General features: G+C 47.9%; 2 protein-coding genes across 2 annotated transcripts in view; one reads left to right on the top strand and one right to left on the bottom strand.

The window, feature by feature from the left end:
* Positions 1-21,283, top strand: part of TMOD1 (tropomodulin 1) — an 80,732-nt gene that overhangs the window by 49,016 nt on the left and 10,433 nt on the right. Inside the window, exons 5-8 of the mRNA XM_041762949.1 lie at positions 6,141-6,230; positions 7,364-7,494; positions 9,168-9,275; positions 14,456-14,599. Of these exons, the coding sequence (XP_041618883.1) occupies positions 6,141-6,230; positions 7,364-7,494; positions 9,168-9,275; positions 14,456-14,599 (473 nt within the window). The remainder of the gene's footprint in view (positions 1-6,140; positions 6,231-7,363; positions 7,495-9,167; positions 9,276-14,455; positions 14,600-21,283) is intronic.
* TSTD2 (thiosulfate sulfurtransferase like domain containing 2) overlaps positions 20,089-21,283 on the bottom strand; it is a 36,822-nt gene continuing 35,627 nt past the window's right edge. Inside the window, exon 11 of the mRNA XM_041762947.1 lies at positions 20,089-20,652. Coding sequence (XP_041618881.1) covers positions 20,638-20,652 — 15 coding nt within the window. The 3' untranslated portion in view covers positions 20,089-20,637. The remainder of the gene's footprint in view (positions 20,653-21,283) is intronic.

Raw genomic sequence — 21,283 nt, 5'->3', positions numbered from 1 at the left:
TTATTTTTGTTGGCGTGGCTAATCATTATTATCTGCTCATGATACCGTACCCTTCCGTTGTCCGGAGAGGAGAAGGGGAGCTGTGAGCCAACACCAAATGTCAACTGGCTAACCCTGGGCACCTGCCACTGTGAATCAGCCCTTTGAAAGGTGGCAGGGTCTCTGGGGAAGGAGGGACTGAAGATTTGTTGACTATCCCCTTATTTCCCAGGTGCTATGGGAATTGCTTCTAGGACCTTGCTGCATTTGTTGAGTACAACAATACTAAGAAGGAAGTTTTACTGTTGTCTGTATGTGATGGGTGGAGGAAGGAGGCATGGTGACACAAAATGTCTTGCCCATGGGGCTTGAACCCAGGCAGCTTCATCCTAGGGCTCCTCTGAAGGGCATTGGGGACAGAGGGCAGGCAAGAGGGGGTCCACAGCCAGGCCCCATGGGACTAGCTAGGGGGAGGCCACATTAGGAAAGTCTCTGTGTGTCCCAGGAAGGCATTGACCCCTTAGGGTCAGTGGGACTAAGGGGAGCATTGGGGGAGGCCAGATGAAAGCAAGGGTTTAGGCAGAGAGGTGGTGGTGTTTGGAGATGGGGGGATGTAGGAGGCAGGCTCCAGGTAAGGCCAAAGGCTAAGGTGGAGCTGGGGACTGGGTCTGAGATACAGCTGTTCCTAGCACTGGACCAGAGGCCAAGATGTCAGGAGGATGTCAGCCAATCTGGCCTGAGGCATCAGAAGACAGCTGGGGCAGGGGGTGCTACAAGGAGAGCTGCTTTGCCAGGGTCTCTTCAGAGACATCACAGGAGGGAGAGGGGGACCTAGTGTGAGTGACTGGTGTGGCAAGCTGGGGGTTAGGTCTTTTCTCAAGGATGGGGTTGCTGGAGCCATGAGTGTGGATAACTCAGCAGAGAAAGAAAAGTAAGAAGAGGAGGGCATAGGGTCTGTGGGGCATATCTAGTCTTCGAGACTTGGCTCCTAGGCAGAGCTTTGCATTAACTTAGTTTTTGTTCACTCATTCACATGCTCAATGTTCATTTATCCAGGGTCTTCCCACTGTGTGCTGGGCTCTGGACAAGCCCTGCTGAAAGAAGTGTAGGAAAACAGCTGACTCTTGCCCTTGCAGAGCTGACGTTAAATAAATACTTAGGCCACTAAGAAGTGACAAATGAGAGTGAGTGTCGGATAGAAAAAGGACAGGGTGCAGAAAGGAGGCTTGGTTAGGTGGTGAGGTTGGGGAGGGGGTGAGGGTAGAGGCTGAAGCTGAGCCATAAGGAGGAAGATCACCTGGGGGGAGATGGAGGAGATGTGTCCCAGGCTGGGACACAGCCGGAGACGTGAGCGGCTTGCTATTTGGCATGATAGGAACATGTTGAGGGACACCCAGCAGATGTGCCACACTGACTCAGGTGTGGCACGGGGAAGGCAAAGCTGTGTGAACTCTCATTTGTTTTCTTGTCTGTGCATCATGCATGCATTCATTCACACACTGAGTCAATGTGCATGTCGAGCTACTGTACGTGGCGATGCATCAGATCTTGGCCCTGCCCTTGGCGGACCCAGGGTGTGGTGAGGAGGACAGACCAGAAACATAGATTTCCACATGAGAGGTGTTACCACAGGGTAATGAGCAGAATGCACAGGCCCCTGGCAGTGTGCTAAGTTCTTGGCTTGTGGCCTTGGATTGTAGCTCAGAGGCCACTGGGAGTCAGCTGCAAGTGCTTGGCATTACCAGTGCCTCCCCTCCCTAGTCAGGGATGTAATCCTGGCTCACCTTTAGGGGCCCTTCAGCTGAGGCAGGACCCAAAAAGGAATTGGGGGAAAGAGACTCTCCCTTCAGAAGGGCCAGTCCCCAGGCCACCCCACAGACAGTTGGCACCCCTAGTTCTGTGACTATCAGAGACAGCCTCAGCCCACCCACTCCCAGCTTGTGGGGAACTCGCATGTCCTTAGGCACTGGCTTTCCTCCCATTCTGCAAGGGTCAGGAGGTGACTTATCTGGGAGCAGTTTGACTGCACCCACGTCCCCTGCACCCAAAGCTGGCTTCTCCCACCTGTTTCTGTGAAGCAGGAAACACCTTCCTGCTGTCTGCCCAGAGCCAGCCAAGCAGTTGGCAGCTGGAGAGGCCCAGGATGTGTGCTACGATCGCTCTGCATCCTAAGTGGAATTACAAATTGAGTGAAGCCTGCCAAGGCAGGAGAGGAAAGAGAACTCGATGTTCTTTTTCAGAGTTCAAAAATAGTCCTTTTTGAGTTTTGAGGAAGATCTGGTCTTCAAAAAAAAAAAAATCATGTTCCCCAGTGCTAAATTCAGCCTTGCCAATATCTACAAAGAATGAAGCAGGAGGCAATGTTGATGTGCTGTTTTCCTCCATCATTCACTTCTAGTGACAGGAGTGTACAAAACCAGGCAATAGGAGAGTCATGATTTGGTGCCTAGGGCAGGTGGAAGGAGCAGAGCCACCAAGCGTTCTGCTCAGCAATGGAGGCTTTGCTTGGTGCCTCCCCCCCCTTCTCTTCTCCCCGCTTGCCCCCCTTCCCTCTCTTCCTTGGATCCCTTCCCTCTGTTCCCCTCTCCTCCCTCCTTCCTTTCCTCCCTCTGTCCCTCCCTCCCTGTTCCTTCCTTCCTTCCCTCCCTCCCCTTCCTTCCTTTTTTCCTTCCTTCCTTCCTTGAATCCTAACTTCCTCTGAACTGCAAAATCTTCTCTTTTATCTTCTGAGGACTGCTATTGACATATATACTGCCTTCCAGAATCCACATTGTCTGTCCTTAGAATTCTGATATGGAGGGAACATTTTAGAGCTTTGGAACTACGGATGACCTCATTTGTGGAGGAGTGGGTAGGACTACTTACTCAGGAAGCCAGGAGGGTCCTCACTGACAGGCTTTGACAAACCATTTCCCTCTGGAGCCTGCTGGAAAAGCGGGTGTGTCAACAGCACCTGCTCTGGTGCTTGCTGTAAAAATCAGACCGGATAAAAAGATGAGATGCTGTGTGACTATTAAGTCCTACGTGAGGGGAAGAGATTAGCTTTCACACATACGCCCCTTTCTAGGTGAGAAGACTGAGGTCCAAAAAGTAGAAGGGCCCTGGACAAGGTTGCCCCGCAGATTGGTGCCAAGGGGCAGCCTGGAGCCCTGGTCTCTTTCCTCTGGCCTCTGGCACTTCCTTGTAAGCTTCCTGCCCCCCTTTGTGGACCATTACAGGAAGCTGACATAAAGCACAAAATGCATTTGCCATCTCCTACCTCTCTATCCTTGTCAGCAAGACCAGCCAGCCATAGGGGATTACATTTTTCCTACAATTCTTAGCAACCTTTCCAAACTCTTCTTCCAAATTGGGGTCCCAGCAGCAGCCCAGAACCACCATGAGCACCCGCCCCTGCACCCGTGCAGGAGCCAAAAAAGCCAGCTGCAGAAGGGGGCTTCGAGTGAGCCAGCCCCCACCCCCCCTGCTGACTCAGGCCTTGGCCCCCACTGCCCACGGAGAAGCAGCCTAAATTAAAGCCCAGAGAGCTCTAAAAAATGTAGTTGCCTCTCTCCCTATCAGTTCTCCTCAGTGATGAGCAGGAGAGTCTAATTTTAGCAGAGAAGACTCTTAGAATGTGAGAAACAGAAGGGCTTTGAGATCGTCTCATCCTGTGGTTCTCAGCCCCCACTGAGCATCAAAAGCATGCAAGGAGATTAAAAATATATCTGCAGAATTCAGATCAGCTGGCCCAGGAGGAGCACCAAGAGTGTCTTGAAGCTCCTGGGGGATTTGTATGTGCAGCTGGGCAAGAGAACCAATGGTCTTGTCTTACCTGCCTCATTGCACAGAGGAGGCTGAAGCCCAGAGAGGGGTGGGTGTGGTCACCCGGAATCAGGAGTGCAGTCAGGACTGGAACTCGGGTCTCCTGACTCATCACCAAGGGCTCTCATGTTGTCCCCCTCACTAGAAACCATGTCTAATGAAATGACCAGGGGAATTACAAAGGAAAAAAAAAGTCCATCAGCAAATATTTACCAAATACTGTATTCTGGAGGAGGAGGAAGAAAGATAATATTCCTCCCCGACCTCTGGAAACCAAAGTGCAGGAGAGGAAGCACACATGCACCCAGCTATCTCTAACACTATGTAGACTCTGTGCTAAGATGATAAGGATGCCAGGTGCCTTCGGAGAACTAGAGGGCGGGGAGGGATCCAGGAGCCTCTCTGAGGGAAGTGTTATTCCAAGTCTTAAAGGATGGGAAGGTAGAGTTGTTGGGTCAAATACAGGATGCTCAGCTGGATCTGAATTTCAGATAAACAATGAGTAAGTTTTTAATATGAGTAGATCCCAAATACTGAATGGGACACACTTATACTAAAATACTATTTGTTGCTTTATTGAAATTCCAACTTAGCTGGGTGTCCTGTGTTTTTATTTGCTAAATCTAGCAACCCTACTGGGGGCATTTCAGCAGCACACTTGGCAAATGGGAGAGAATCACCAGTTGAGGGGACAGTGTTGGCAGAAGCAGGAGAGTCTAAGGAGTGTGATCATTTGTGTCACAGGAGCAGAAGGGATGTGGGTGTGGGACAAGGCCATGGAGGCAGCTGCCCCAGGGAAGGTGGGGAAGCCAGGCTCTGGAGTCACGAGCTAGCCTCCTCCCCCGCAGGTGGCTGCAAAGCCTCAGGGTCTCCTGTCCTTCTTTCCCTCTGTAGTCCATTCTCCACACACAGCCAGAGTAACACTCCCAGAATTTGAGTCAGGCCATCTCTGTCCCTGCTAAGGCCTCCAGTGGCTTCCAGGCCACACCTAGGGAAAGATGTACAAACTCCTTACGTCAACCTAGAAGATACTGCAAGATCTGAATTTGCCCGTTTGAATTAAATCTACTCCAAAGGTGGTTGTGAGGATTCAGGGGGATGGCGTCAGACAGTTTTCAAGCTTGGCTGCACACCCAAACTACCTAGGGAGCTTTGAAAAAGTCAGATGGCTGGCCCTACACCTAGAGACTATGGTTTAATTGGTCTGGGGTAGGCCTGGGCATGAGAAGTTTGAAAAGATTTCCCCAGTGATTCCAGCGTGCAGCCAAACGGAGCATCACTGATGTACAGCATATTCTCTGGCCTGGAGCAAGCGCTCAGTGAGTCGGGGTGTGTTACGGTTCACCACATGTCCAGCTCAGCTCTGTCCATCTTGTTTCCCCTTCCCCTCTAGGCTTTTACCCCTGAGCTTGAGGGCTTTCCCACCCACCCTTCCATCTGCCTATCCAGAATGTTCTACTGGGATCCCTTCCCTTGACTTGGCCAACACTGCTCATCTGTCCCATCCCAAGTTCTGTTCTCTTCTCCCAGAACACACTGAACTTTTCCTGTATAACCCAATACTCTGTGCTTGTGTTTTCAGTTGTGTGGGTACCTGCCTAGTATCTCTCCCGCAACAGATCTGTTGTTCCCTGCTGCCTCCGACCCATAGACCCACTCCCCCCGATTCTCCTACTCCCTCCACCACCACTCCACCCAGAGCCAGGCATATAATGTGGGCACTCAATAAATGTTGAACAAACGAATGGATGAAAGCCTGACTGAGCATGGGAGTAATGTGGTCAAATCTGCATTTCCAGAAAGATCTTTCTGGCTGCTCTGTGCTGAATGCTGGTGGGGGGACGATAGGAAGAGACCAGGGCCAGCACAGCAGTAATTACACAGCTGTGATAATAGAGCCACGAAATGGGAGGGCCTCAACCAGGGCAGTGGTGATGAAGTGGGAGCTGGAATGGATGAGAGACAGCATTTAGGAGGGAGGGGACCTAGGGGGTGCCATGTGACTGAGATTCCATTCTGAGGGGACGGGCAGATGACAAGATGGAAAGTGATCCGAAGGAAGGGGCTCTTGCTGGGAAGGTTGAGTTCTCTTTTGGCCAAGTTGGGCTGGATGTCCAGCAGTGGGACATTGGGGGACACCTAGGAGTCTGAGGCTGGGATTAGAGAAGTGTCAGCTGGGTTGGAGATTTGACAGTCACATAAATAGAGTCAAGAGTAAAAATCAAATAAAATTTAGAATTGTGTGAGTGTTTCTTGCCATTTCCATGAGCAAAAATTCCTGGGGTATGGAATGTCCGTGCTCAGGAGGCTCTTCTTCGGAGTGAGACTAGTCACAGGCCCTTCCCCTGTCCCCGCAGCTATCCTGGGCATGCACACGCTCATGAGCAACCAGCAGTACTACCAGGCCTTGGGCAGCAGCTCCATTGTGAACAAGGAAGGACTCAACAGTGAGTACACGGCCCTGATCCCCAGTGGTGGCCCCCCACCCCTGCCCCCAGCGAGGATGCTTTGGAAGTGAAGGCATCCCTGTGCTTCCCATGCTGCTTCTACTCACTCACGCTCTCTGGCTCATTTAAAAGAAATTTTTTAAAGATTTTATTTATCTATTCATGAGAGACACAGAGACAGAGGCAGAGACATAGGCAGAAGGAGAAGCAGGCTCCCCCTAGGGAGCCCGATGCGGGACTTGCTCCCAGGACCCCAGGGTCCCGACCTGAGCTAAAGGCAGATGCTCAGCCGCTGAGCTACCCAGGTGCCCCGCAGAAGTTTTAAATTTTTATGTAGCCAAAGCTATCTTTTCCTTTCCCTTTGCTGGGATTTATGTCTTATTTATGCAGGACTTCTCCATCCTAAGGCGATAAAAATATATCCTCCTGTATTTTCTTCTAAAAATTTAGAGGTTTGCTTCTTGTATGCAACTTCTTCCTCCACCTGGAGCCCGTGTTTGTATGTGCTGTGAGATGAGACTGAACGGTCATTTTTTTACTGGCTATCCCACTGTGACAATACTGTTCTTTGCAAAGTGCATCTTTTCGCCCTCTGGCTCGGTACTCCATCATGATCAGGAATTTCTACACAACCACACGGGTCTGTCTCCTGGTGCCTCTTTTGTTCCATGAGTCCCCTTGTCCTTTCCCGTGCCAGTGTTGCATTGTTTTAAATTGTTCCACTGCATTATTCCAAGCTGGCAGGTTGGCCTTAGTTCCAGAAGGGTGCCAGAAGAATAATGACCCGACTCTCTCTGGAAAGTTTATAAGTTTCTTTCACGTTCAGGCTTCATTTTATCCTCACACGAGCCCACTGAGGTAGAATGACTGTCCACACTTTACAGATGAGGATACAGAGGTTCAGAAGGTGTAAGTCATTCACCCAGTGCTTGCAGGATGGCAAAGGAAGAGCCCAGGTGGGGTGCAGTCAGCGCTTCTCCTGGGGCACAGCTCCTCCTGGAGGCCCCCTCCCTGGGGAATGCAGCCTTCTCTTGTCCCTGAACCCTGCCGCCCCTTCCTTCTAGAGCATTCTTGTGTGGAGGGAAAGGTCCCCATGTTTCTGTGAGCCATCTCTCTTTCGCACATCACTGTAGGTGTGATCAAACCTACACAATACAAGCCTGTGCCCGATGAAGAGCCTAACTCCACAGACGTAGAGGAAACCCTGGAGCGGATAAAGAACAATGACCCAAAACTTGAGGAGGTTAACCTCAACAATATCCGGGTAAAGTCCTTTTTATTTCACTTCACGTGGGGTAGGTGGAGGAGCCATGTCTGTGTCACCCGGATGCCTGGTGCCCAGGCTTGGCCGTGTGGCAAGAACAGGGTCCTGTTTGGGTTCTGGGTGCTTCTGGGTCAGGAAAGGAGCAAAACCTCCAAAAGGCCTGGGCAGCATTAACAAACACATCCTATAGCCCAGGTTTCTTTTGGAGGACTGACATCAGGCCCAGGTGTTCACCATGGGCCAGCACAGCTTCAATTCTAGAAACCTGCCTTGTTATTTAAAACACTGTGAGCTTCTCTGAGCTAGAATCATAAGTCAGACACACCTGACTGCAGGGGATCTCAAGGCTGGAAAAAGCCTGTGCCCAGCAGGCATGTGGGGTAAACCAGCCCTGGGAGGGCCCTACCCCTTGAACCATCAGTGCTCTATCATACCTATAGTCAGACTCATTCTGCAACCCTGGCAGGGAGCTGTGACCCATATGTGTCCGGATGTGTCCTGTGTGACCACCAAGGGCAGGGGAGGGTCAGATGAACAAGCAGTCCTACCCTGGACAGGCTGCAGGAGGAATTCAGAAGCAGGACCAGCTGCCTGCCCACCTGCTCAGCTCAGAGGCCAGCAGGATTAGTTCTGGGAGGGTGCGGGGTAAGACAAGAAGGGGGCCCCCCACTCCCCAGCTCCTCTTTCCTTTCTTCTCCACTTTCTTTTAAGTGGCTGCCAGCCCCACGGCACAATCTGATTGGAAACCCGCGCCTGCAGTGTTCTCCTCCACCTGGCCTCCCCAGGCTCTGCTCCCACAGGGAGCTAACATGATGCTCTGAAATGAGAGATCCGTGAAAACACAGCCAGGTTTTCTCTCGGGTGCCTCCATTGTCTGCCGTGTGCCCAGTGGGAGGCCCTGGCACGGTTCAGAACTGTGCACCCTGGCAGTGAACACTGGCTCGGAGCAGTCCAGGGCCATGGAACCTGGCCGTGGCTGTGCGCCTTCACTGTGGGGCCACAGGCTCGTCCCTCTCCAGGCCTCTGCACATAAGAAAGTTGGACTAGTTCACTGGTTTTCACCTGGGAAGGTTAGGAAATCTATGCCAACACCCTCTCCCCTGAGATTCTGATTTCATTGGTCTGGTACAGACCCACGCCTCAGCATTTGATAAAAGTTCCCTGGGAGTCTCTGATGTGCAGCACATCTGAGCCCCGCTGGGACAGATGTCTCCCAGAGATCATCCAGTGCAGTGCCCAGGCCCCCACCTTGGTTTTCCAGAAACAGGCCCAGAGAGAGGGGGAGACTTCTCTCAGAGTCACAGAGTGAGTCAGAAACGTTGTCCAGGCAGAGGCTGAGACCCTGCCCACTCCCACACCCCAGCCATGAGCTCTTGGCACAACATTCCTCTGCATCCTCTGCCTTGATTTTTCTTTTTCTGGTCTCTACCTGCACAGATAGTTGTGGGTCCTACCTGAAATTTTCAGGGAGGATTTTCTCAATCTGTTTACCAGAAAGTTCTTTCCAGGTATCAACCATATAGGGCAAAGCCAGGACGCTTTGCCCATTCAGCTATTTGGTCAGAGACCTGCTAGGAACCAGGCCGCATGTGTGAGAGTGTTATTGCCCCATCGGTCTGCCCAACCTGACCCTGGTCGGGGCTGCTCGTCACCGCCTGTCTTTCTCTCTGCAGAACATCCCCATACCCACTCTCAAGGCATATGCAGAAGCCCTGAAAGAGAACTCATATGTGAAGAAGTTCAGCATTGTGGGAACACGGAGCAATGATCCTGTGGCGTATGTATGTACCTTTCAGTTCTGCCGCATTGAGAGTGGGGGGCATAGAAACAGAAGGATTGGGCAGCCCTGATGGCCCAGCGGTTTGGCGCCACCTTCAGCCCGGGGTATGATCCTGGAGACCTGGGATAGAGTCCCACATCGGACTCCCTGCATGGAGCCTGCTTCTCCCTCTGCCTGTGTCCCTTCCCCTCTCTCTCTCTCTGTGTCTGTCATGAATAAATAAATAAAATCTTAAAAAAAAAAAAACCCAGAAGGATTGATGCTGTGGCCTCAGAATTGGCCGATCCCCACTGAGGAAGAGCCCTGTGTGATGTGAAAGGCAGTGGGCCAAGAGCCAGAAGAGGATGTGAACACAATGGCCATTATCCAGGCAACATCTGTACATTAGCCTAGTCAATATCCACAACCAGCCCTGATCTCAGAGGTGCAGGTCTCCCCACTTCGCAGATGAAGAAACTGAGATGCAGGGAGTTCAGACGCTTTGCTTTATTTATCCAAAGTTGCACAGCAAGTGAGAGATGGAGCTAAGATTTTTTTAAAGATTTATTTATTTATTCATGAGAGACACACAGAAAGAGGCAGAGACATAGGCAGAGGGAGAAGTGGGCTCCCTGCGGGGAATCCGATGCAGGACTCGATCCCAGGACCCCAGGATCACAACCTGAGCTAAAGGCAGACGCTCAGCCACTGAGCCATCCAGGTGCCCCCTGGAGCTAAGATTTAACTGCAAGCCCTGTTGACTTTAAGCAGATCTGTCTCCACTTGGCATATCACATTTGGACAAGACCTGCCCCTCCTTGGACTTCAGTTTCTCTGTATCTAAAATCATCATCTTAATCAGTGGGTCCTGATGATCAATTTTACTTATTTTTCACCCAAGTCTTAAAGATATAGCTGATCAAATTGTACTTCTTATAAAGTAGCTACCCATTCTTTTTTCTAAATATTCAAACATATTTATTGAGAGTCTGTGTCCAACACTGAATTAGGCTCTGAGAATCCAGCAGTGACTGACCATCATAGCTCCCACTTTCATGATCATAATGGTCTACTTGGCCATGCAGATGTCTAAAGGCTGACAGTATAGTGTGATTATTACAACACTAATAGTAGGTTAAAAGTGTGAGAATTAGCTTACCAAAGATGGTAATTCATCATTTAGTAGCAATCATTTTGATAAGATATACAAAATAACTTGCAGAAATTTTGACTGGGGTTGCATTGAACTTGTAGATGAAGTGGGAAAGAACTGGTATCCTGACATATTGAGTCTTCTTGTCCATGACTATGGAATATCAATTTATTTAGTTCTTTGATTTTTATACACGAGAGTTTTGTAGTTCTCCTCATATAGATCTTCTAACGTGTCTTGTTAGCTTTATACCTGAGTATTTCACTTTTGAAGGTACTAATATAAATGGTATTATGTTTTTAATTTCCTATTCCTCTTGTTCTTTGCTGGAATATAAGAAAGTGATTAATTTTTGCATATCAACCTTGTATCCTGCAACCTTGCTATAATCATTTGTTAGTTTCAAGAGGGTTTTTTTTGTCAATTCTTTCAGATTTTCTACAGAGACAATAATATCAGCTGCAAACAAAGACAGTTTTATTTCTTCCTTCCCAATAGATATACATTTTATTTTCTTTTTCCTGCCTTATTGCATTAGCTAGAACTTCTATTCTGGTGTTGAAAAGGAGTGGTGAGTGGGTTCATCTTTGCCTTGTACCTAACCTTAGTAATAACATTTCAAGCTTCTTACCATTAAGCATGATGTTAACTGTAGGTTTTTTGAAGGTATTCTTTACTGAGTTGAAGAAGTTCCATTTATTTCTAATTTACTGTGAGTTTTTATTATGAATGGATGTTGGATTTTGTCAAATGCTTTTTATATATCTATTAGATATGACCATGTGACTTTTCTTTTTTAGCCTGTTGACATGATGGGTTCCTTAATTGATTTTCAAATGTTGAACCAGCTTTACATACCTGGGATAAATCCTACTTTTCATGATATATAACCTTTTTATACATTGTTGGATTCAATTTTCTATGTTTTTGAGAATTTTTGCATCCATGTTCATGAGAGATAGTGGTCTGTAGTTTTCCTGTAATGTCTTTGTTTGGTTTTGTTATTAGGACAATGCTGACCCCATAGAATGAGTTAGGAAATAGTCTCTCTGCTTCCATTCTCTGAAAGAGATTGTGGAGAATTGGTATCATTTCTTCTTTTATATTTGGTACAACTCACCATGTGGGCCTGGTGCTTTCTATTTTGGAAGGTTATTAATTATTGATTCTATTTCTTTAATAAATAAAGATCTATTCAAATTGTTTATTTCTTCTTATGTGAGCTTTGGCAAATGATGTCTTTCAAAGAATTGGTCCATTTCATTCAGGTTATCATACTTTGTGGGCATTAAGAGTTGTTCATAGGACCCCTTTATTATCCTTTCAATTTCCATGGGATCTGTAGTAATGGGCCTCTTTCATTTCTGATATTAGTAATTTATGTTCTCTCTCTCTCTCTTCTTAGACTGGCTTGAGGCTTATCAATCTTATTGATCTTTTCAAAGAATCAGCTTTTCACTTCATTGATTCTATTGATTTTCCGTTTTCAGCCTCATTGATTTCTGTTCTAATTCTTATTTATTTTCTTCTGCTTACTTTGGATTTAATTTGCTCTTCTTTTTCTAGTTTTCTAAAATGGAAACTTAGATTATTGAATTTAGATTTTTCTTCTTTTTTGATATATGCATTAAATACGAGGTATTTCCCTCTAAGCACTACTTTTACTACATCCAACAAATCTAAAGAAGTTTTCATTTTTATTTAGTTCAAAAACTTTATCTTAAAGTTTCTTTTTTGTCCTATGTGTTACTTCGAAATATATTGTTTATTCACCACATATTTGGGGATTTTCAAAGTTATCTTTCTGTTACCGATTTCTAGTTCAATTCCACTCAGTTCTGAGAGCAGATGTATGATTTCTGTTCTTTTAAATGTTAAAGTGTGTATCATGGTCCAGAATGTGATATATCTGGTGAATGTTCCATGTGAACTTAAAAAGAATATGTATTCTGCTGCTGTAGGATAAAGTAGCCTATAAATGTCACTTCTATCCAGTTGATTGATGGTGTTGTTGAGTTCAATTATGTCCTTACTGATTTTCAGCCTTCTGGATCTTTCCATTTCTGATAGAGGACTATTGAAACCTCCAACTCTAGCAGCGATTCATCTTTCTCCTTGCAGTTCTATCAGCTTTTGCCTCTTATAGCTTGACACTCTGGTGTTAGGCACATATACATTAAGGATTGTTATGTCTTTTTGGAGAATTGACCCCTTTATCATTCTGTAATGCCCTTCTTTATCCCTGAAAACTCTCTTGGCTTTGAAGTCTATTTAGTCACAATCAATTCTTTTTAAAAGCAAATTAATTTTTAGTTGAAGTATAATTAATGTTATAATAGTTTCAGGTGTTCAGTATGATGATTCAGTATTTCTATACCTTTCTCAGTGCTCATCAAGATAAGTGTGCTCTTAATCCTCTTTATCCACTTCATCCATCACACCCACCTGCCTCCCCTCTGGCAACCACCTGTTTATTCTCTGTAGTAGGAGTCTTTTTTTTTTTTTTTTTTTTTGGTCTCTTTCTTTGTTCGTTTATTTCTTCAATTCCACATATGAATGAAAAGCTCTGTAAATGCCCCTGCTCCCTACCCCAGCTCTTCTCCCTGCACCCTCATTCCTCTCATAATCCAGAAAAGAGTTGACGCCTGGCATGACAGGGCCTCTAGGACCCGCTCAGCCACTAGTAGGTCCACTTGCATTGGCCTGGTGCACTTGCCCAGCAGTTATTAAATATTTTTATTATCAGACCCAGACAGGCCTTTTCGGAGAACGAGAGAAATGCTGTGGAAAGAACACAGCCTGGGGCCCTTTTCTCAGGAGTGTCCAATCTCCTCAGGGTCACAGAGAAAGCTGACATGCCCTCCTGGGGGCACATGGAAGCAGGAGAAGGAGGAAAGGATGATTTCAACAAGGAAGACTTTCTGGGAGCTGAACTTGTGTAGGGTTTCAGCCAGCAGGGATGATAGGAAGGGTGTTCCTGGCTCAGAGAGTCATTTCAGACAACCAGGGCCCACTGATGGTACATCCTGGTTTATCAGCTGCTGGTGTCCCCTTTCCTCCATGACACATCGTTTCCACCAACTGCTAATTACCTCATTTCCTTCAGAGACTCTGATTGTCATCTACACTCCCTGGCTGAATTCCTCCAAAACGTGCTGGGGGCCACCTGAGCTCCTCTCCTCCCATTTGCCCTGGTCACTTGCCCAGTGGGGTGGTTTCCCAGGCGTCCTTCTTTGCTCTCTGCTGCTCAGAGGAGAACAATGACTCCATGGAGTTCCAACAGGGAAAGAGAAGTGACAAGTGGAGGGCGCGTAGGGAGGTAGGGACTCCACTCATCCCTCAGTGAACACTGACTGATGTCCTACTGTGTGCTGAGCATGTGGGCACCGTGGGATGAATAAGGTGCCTTTTTCATCCTACTGAGAGTATATAGTCTGATGGCAGAAACAACACCAGTATGAAAACAACTCTGAACAGAAGAATACAAGTTCCATGAGGGAGGCTATGGATAAATTCTATGAAGTACAAGAGGGCGAGCCATAACTCCCTGGGGCCATCCATATAAAGGCTCCTGGAGAGGAATTGAGAATGGCCTTGAAGGACAGGCAGGGTTTGGACAAGTGAAGTAGAAAGGAAAGGGCACCCCAGGTGGCAGGGACAGGATGAGCAAAGGCAAAGCAGTGGGAGAGCACCAGGCATGCACAGGGAAGCTAAGATCAGCCCCACTGTAAGAGAGCAGTGAGCCTTGAGGCTGAGCAAGGGAGGAGAAGCAGGTAGTAGAGGCTGCTGCAGACTAAGAAGTATGGAATTCTCAAGTGAGGGGGTCAGGAGCCATGGCGTGTCAAAGGGGAGCAGACACGTGGGAGTCGTGCTTCGTGAAGGAGGTTGTAGAGATCATCTTGCCTGGTCCCTGGCTTGAGAAGCACGAGTGTGCAAGGGACTCTCACTCCCAGTAAGGCCCTCTCAGTATTTTAGGTTCTACTCCAGAGAGACTCCAGTCTTGCTCAGGGTGACTCATGGGTACCTTTGCTTTGCTCCTGCATTTCAAGGCCCTTGCGGAGATGCTCAAGGTAAACAAGGTGTTGAAGACGCTGAACGTGGAATCCAACTTCATTTCCGGGGCTGGGATCCTGCGCCTGGTGGAGGCTCTCCCCTACAACACTTCTCTAGTGGAACTGAAAATCGATAATCAGGTAAGATGGACAAAGGTCTCTTTGTGTCCCTCACTACACGATGCTCACGGTGCTGCACTTGCCCTTGTACTGACAGATGGGTAGACGCTGCTGGATGGCGCAGATCCAAGGCCCAGCTTACGGGCACCCCAAAGGTCGCTGGTTCACACCTTCCACCATGCTCATCTTCCTTCTGCACCATGCCCATCAAGTGCCCTGCCAGCTTCTGCTTGCATACCCCTAGTGATGGGAGCTCACTGCTTAGCAAGATCACCCCTACAGTCCTTAGTGAGAACATCCCTCCCACGTCCAGGAGAAATCAGCTTCCTGCAAGCATGTTTATTGGCCTTAATTCTGTTCTCTGCTGCACGTGGGACACATCTGGGGCACAGTTCTTATAAATCACTGGAGTCTTCCCCACCAGGCTGAATATCCCTGTTTTCTTCAAACACCCCCACTCCCACCCTACTCAGTGGGCTTTTGAGTCTCCTTACCATCGAATTTATTCTCTGGGCCAATACTAGTTTGGCCTTTATCTTTATGAGATTACCATTTCTCTGTAACTTCCATGGTTCAGTCATTTAGTATCAGGGCAACTCTTTCACTTCTGACTTTCTAAGATGATGCCGGTTACGATGTCTTACATGTTGCATGTGTTAAAGGTCCAATTGTGGGCTGGGCTCGGTGTGATGTACCTTACACACATCATCTCTGACCTTCCCCAAAACCCTGCAGGATGTGGGTCTTATCTGACCCAGTCTACAGAGGAGAAGCAGCCCAGACAGGCTAAGACAAGCAACTTTCTCAGTGTCAACCACTTAGCACTTTGGGAAGCAGGATTCAAATTCAGGTCTCTGTGACTCCAAAGCCCACAGTTTCCATGACGCCACATTGCTTTTGATGTTAAAATACTTTATTCTTTATGTCCTCTGGATAGGGAACTTTTATTTTCCTATCTGGAAATGTTTGTTGAATGGTCATATAAATAAGTGCATGGGGAAAAAAAGATGAGAAACAAATTTAACGAAATTGTAAATGGCAGTTGTTCTGGAACTAGACTGATCGTAGGCATCTCTCCCCAACTCCACTTCAGTGATGGCACAGTGGTACCTTGAAGTCATTCCTGGTGGGAACATTTACACTATGGAAATTGACAAACACTACAAATTCTTTTTTTTTTTTTCTGAGAGCCTCCATATTGCTACTTTCTCCCAACGACCTACCTTAGAGCCTCTAACCTTCTCCCCAGAGAGAATTAAGTGATCCTCCCCATGTTCTCCTAGCACTTCAGCTTTCCATGAGCTTCTCAGATGCTGGTGCTGGTGCTGTATTTGGGCCATCTCTTTATTTCAGTGCCCAGCTCAGAACTTGGCCTCTCAGTGGTGCATGGTAAGCAGGGCTACCCTGGGTGGTTGTGAATGTTGTTCACTGCACAAGGGGCAAGGCGGCAAAATCCAACCCACACTCTACTATCCAAGAGATAGTAGATAGCTTGTTTACCCAGATAAGATACTTTTTCCTAATTCATATAAAGGGGCCCCACAAGTCTGCAGCAGCCTTGTCATGTGAATTTGCTGCACTGGACTCCTGCATCTCTCTCATGCCAGTGGCCTGCTGCTGCATCACCCATCTCCAGCCCCTCCCCACTATCACTCTTTCTGTGGCTGCTGATCCTGCTTTATTGCAGGCAGGAGGGGCAGGTCAGCTGGAAAGAAGGCATGCAGCAGGCTTAGTAGCAGCCCTGGGCCAAGGCCTGGGATTGGCTATTCATGTGACTCCAAGCCTGGCTGGGCAGGGAGTCAGGGTCTACCCAGCGTCAGCTGAAACCTGACTCCTGGGGCAGAATGTTGGCCAAAAGTGACCCAGAGCACCGGCCTCAGGTCATTGTGATGACAGCTGGCAGAGATCGAGCTGCTTACCTTCCCTCTCACTGCAGTCCGAGCTTGCTGCGCCCAGAGACACTGCCAGGTCTGACCGGCACCCTCACTCTCACTGAACACCCTGGCATGAGAATTCACTTCCCTGAACCTCAGTTCTCTCACTTTCAAAATGGGGATAGTAAGAACCTCTACTTCTAAGGAGATGAGAGATGTAAACTATGAGGTTGTGAACTTTTATAATTACTCTGAAGGTGACCTAGAGAGTTCACAGTATCCTAAGAGTTAATTTACTGAGGAGGTACCATGTATCCATTATCTCCTTTAACGCTCTCAAAGACTCTTTGTGAGTGGGTATTACAACCCACCTCTGTGTTGTTAATGAGGACACTCAGGCCTGGGCAGGCTCTGTAACCTGCCCATGGTCACACAGTGAGTAAGTGACAGAGGCAAGATTGGAACCCAGGTTGATGTGACTCCACAGCCCATGAACTGTGCCTCTCTGGGCTCTTGACTCCTTCTGAAGGTTTGAGTGGACTTTACTTGGCTTCTTTGCTGGTCCCTTTCACTTGGTGTGAAGCTGGAGCACAAGTCACCTCCCCCCACCATCCTTGGAGCCTCTTTTTTTGGTTTATCTCATCCTTTGGTGAGTGCTGACTGAACCCCAGCGCTATGATAGGCTTTGTGAGAGAATGAGGCTCTGGCTCTGCCCTCCAGCAATCCCACGCTAGAAGGGAAGGCAGCCAGGTACAGGAATGATCACTGATCCATCCAGGTGCTTCAGCAAGCCACAGATGGGCCTTTGGGGAAGCAATCTCAGTCAGCAGCAGGCATCATGAAGGGCTTCTTGGAGGTAGTGGAGTTTGAAAACTCCTAAGATGGAGAGTATCTCAGAGAGTTAAGTGGAGGCTGTGGCATCTCAAGTGCAATGAACCATATGAACAAAAAAGAAGGAGAGGGGAAAGCTATGGAGCCCATCTCCTGGAAGAAGCCAGAAAGGGAACTGGAAATCTGAAGGCTCTGAATGGGTAGGTGGAGTGAAAGTGGGCTGTGGGCTATGTTCTGGGAAGATGGTTCCCAGCTGGATAGGAGAGGATTGAAGGCAGGGTTCAGGGGGAGACCAGCAGGGGGCTGTGACCGCCCAGATGGGGGGGACCCATGGGGCAGCGCTCCCACAGGCCTAGAGTCTAGGGAAAGCTACCAGGGCCTCTCACAGCGCATCTCTCCTCTGGTGCCCCAGCTCTGGACTCAGGGGTGTGCCAAAGAGGAGGTGATGAGTGGCATTTGACTTATTCCTCATTCCTGGTTAGTCACCAAGGTCCTCAGAGGCTGCTGCTTTCCCCTCAGCCCTTGGGACTGTAACCTGCATTAGGGAGCCTTTGTCCTCCTTCTTCCTTATACGGCCAAACAAAGGAGAAAGGGACTTGGGGTGACAGGAGCCAGGAGCCTGGCTGGCCGGCTGAAGACCCAAGTCGGAGAACCAGGATCCTGGGGCTGTTTGTTTACCCAGTCATCTCTCTTTATCTCCAGGCCATGTCCTGCTCTGCCTCAAGTGGCCCTGAGCCAGCAGGGAGGTGGGGGGGGGGGGGGTGTGGGACGGGGCAGAGAGGCCAGGACCCAGAGCCGAGGGCTTCAAGAAAATGTCTAGTCCTGCCCTCCTTTTGCAGGTGGGAAAACTGAGGATCAAAGAAGGGATGGGACCTGCTGAGGTCACGGATCAAGTTAGGGCCAGCGCTGGGCCAGAACTGAGGTGTCCCGCCTTCCAGACAGGCTGCATTTGTGGGTGGACAGGAGAGGCCCTCAGCCTCCAGGGGCGGGCACTGCATTCACAGAGCCTGCCAGCCCTCTCCATCCCCAATTGGCCAAATCCAAGTGGTGATCTCTGGCCCTCTGGATTGGCCCTCCTCACTCCCACCAAAGCCACCCCAGCAGGGCCCCTTCCAGAACATCAGAGCACAGGGTACCCCCTGCCCTTCAGTGCAGACAGGCCTGAAAACAGGACCCCCACCCAGATGAAGTCACGTGCCATGTCTAGGGCATATCAGCCGGATTTCTCACATTTCACTCCAATATTTGACAGTGAGGATATGCTTTGTATTTTGAAAAGAAGCTAAAGGAAGCGGATTGCGTTTCCTTGTTTACCCAGATTGGATTATTTTTCTAGTGCAAGTAAGTTTAGAGAGAAAACAAAAGCCACGCTGGAATAGGATCCTGAAGGTTTTCACACAGGATGACCCCCTTAATTTTAGATTCATGGCAGCTGGTTAAAATTTTTTTTAAATGAGGCTGAGTATAGCTTTTGGTTTTGCAAAAGAAAAAAAAAAAAAAAAGGAAAGCAAAACTTCACCACCAAACATGTTTCCTGCTTTTTGTTCCTTTTATATTCAATAGCTTCTAAGCAGTGGTTCTTGGCTTGTGCATAATTTTTGTGTCTGTCTCTGTCTGCACTAAAGTAATTCTGCCCAGAAACATCCAGGATCCAAGAGAGGACAGGCCTGCCTCACTGTCCCTTCCTTGAAATGCCAAGTACAGTCTTTCAGTGACCTCACTTCTCAGGGAAAAATGAGATAGAGTCCGTGGAAATTAGAGAACAACAATACGATGTCAAGAAAATCCTTTTCTTACTCAGCATGAATCAGAATAAAGATTGGTGGGGTGCCTGGGTGGCTCAGTGGTTGAATGTTGCCTTCACTCCGGTTGTGTTCTCAGGGTCCTGGGATCGAGTTCCGCATTGGGCTCCCCACAGGGAGCCTGCTTCTCTTTCTGCCTATGTCTCTGCTTCTCTCTGTGTCTCTCATGAATAAATAAATAAAACCTTAAAAAAAAAAAAGACTAAAGATTGGTAACAACAACCATCTTGGATCCATGTCCAATCTCCAGTGAAAGCCGCACTCTGTTCTGAAAAGCCAAAGGCTTTCCAGACAGGAGACAGGCTGACCCAGGGATTACCTGTCTCCAAATCTCTGACACTTGAAGTCATACGAGGATTGAGTCCAAGCTAAGCCTCCGCTCTGTTGTAGTCTTGCTGTGTAATGGTGGGGAGGGGCCACTTAATGTACCCATGCCTCAGTCTCCTCACCTCTAAAATGGGATGGATTCACATACTGGTGCAACGGGGTTGTTAGAGGCTTTAATGTGTTGATCCTTAAGGAGTACCTGGCATGTGTCTTCTCTCAATAAGGGGGAGGTGATATTGCTGTTGGTTTATTGTTGTTGTTGTTGCTTGAGGTTTTTTTTTGTTTTTTGTTTTTTGTTTTTTGTTGTTTTAGAGAGGGGGTGGAGAGGGGCAGAGGGAGATGCGGGGAGAGAATCCTAAGCAGGTTGCACACCCGGTGCAGAGCCTGACGTAGGGCTCAATCTCACAACCCTGAGATCATGACCTGAGCCAAAATCAAGAGTCAGATGCTTAATCAACTGAGCCACCCAGATGCCCTGATATTCCTACTGTTAATTAGACCAGTCGGTGGTGAGGGGGGGGGGGGGGGGACTACTGACTTCTGTGAGATTCTAGCTGGTGCAGGAAACAACTTTTATCTCCTTCCTCTCCTCCCTGTTCCCTTTCCTACTTATGTTTATTTCTTATTAAAGTGTAACTTCCATAGAGTAACAAACACATCGTCGTAAGTGGACAGATTAATGGATCTGTCCATTATGGACTTAAATGGTATATTATTATATAATAATGTAGTATATTACATATATATGCACACGTAACACACCTGGGTAAACACCAAGATTAAGATATAGAACATTTCCAGCGTCCCATATCCCCCCTCCCAATTAATACCTTCCAAAAGCAATCATGTCCTGATTTCTATCACCATAGATGAGTTTGTCTGCTCTTACGTATGTGCTGTTTTGTGTCTGGCTTTTTTTGTTCAGCATCGTCTGTTAGTGTATCAGTTATCATAGCTGTGTAACAAATTACCTCCCATAACTTAGCAGCTTAAAATAACAACAAACATGAATAAGCTCACAGTTTCTGAGATTCAGGAATCCAGGAGCAGTTTGGCCACATGGTTCCAGCCCAAGATTTCTGACAAGACTGCAGTCAAGTACAGCCTGAAGGCCTGACCAGGGCTGGAGAAATCACTTCCAAGGTGGCTTCCTCCATGGCGGCTGGCAGGAAGCCTCAGCTCCTTGCTGTGTAGACCTCTTCAGCAGGCTGCTTGAGTGTCCTCACTATAGGGCAGCGAACTTCTCCCAGAGTGAGCAGTCCAGGGCAGAGAAAGAAACAAGCCACAAATGCCTTTTATTAGCCAACCCTGGAAGTTACACAGTCACAGCCTGTTAGAAGTGAGTCAGTAAGCACAACCACCCTCAAAGGGAGGAGAGTTCGGCTCCACCTTCGGAAGAGAGGAGTATCAAAGAATTGGAAGACATACTGTATAAATAACCAAAATGAGAATCAGCTGTCTTATTTTCCTTTGCTGTATTTTGGCCAGAAAGACCTTTCTAACCAGCAGAGGTACCCAAGGTTAGAGCGGGTGCCTCAAAGGTGATGTGCTCCCATCCTCAGGGGTGTGGAAGCAGAATAGAACTTGGCAGCTGTGATATGAAGGGAATTTCAAGATCAGCCAGGGTTTGCAACTCTGAACTTGGACTAAATCATTCCCATGGCTCCTATTGTTGTTTTGGGGTTTTTTTGTTTTTGTTTTTGTTTTTTTAAGTATTCCCAGTTGCCCAACATCTTCTGGACCACAAAGAAAAGGCCATGATTGGCCCCATCAGATTCACAAAGTGAGCTTTCTCATGACCATGGTGCCTCTGGCTGGAATGGGGATCTCAGAGCCACCCACTCAATTCCACCTTGGGCATTGGCTGGTTG

This window comes from Vulpes lagopus, chromosome 7 (genome assembly GCF_018345385.1).
Source record: "Vulpes lagopus strain Blue_001 chromosome 7, ASM1834538v1, whole genome shotgun sequence".
Lineage (NCBI taxonomy): Eukaryota > Metazoa > Chordata > Mammalia > Carnivora > Canidae > Vulpes > Vulpes lagopus.
Note: the sequence above shows the minus strand (reverse complement) of the source record. Positions and strands in the feature narration are given on the sequence as shown.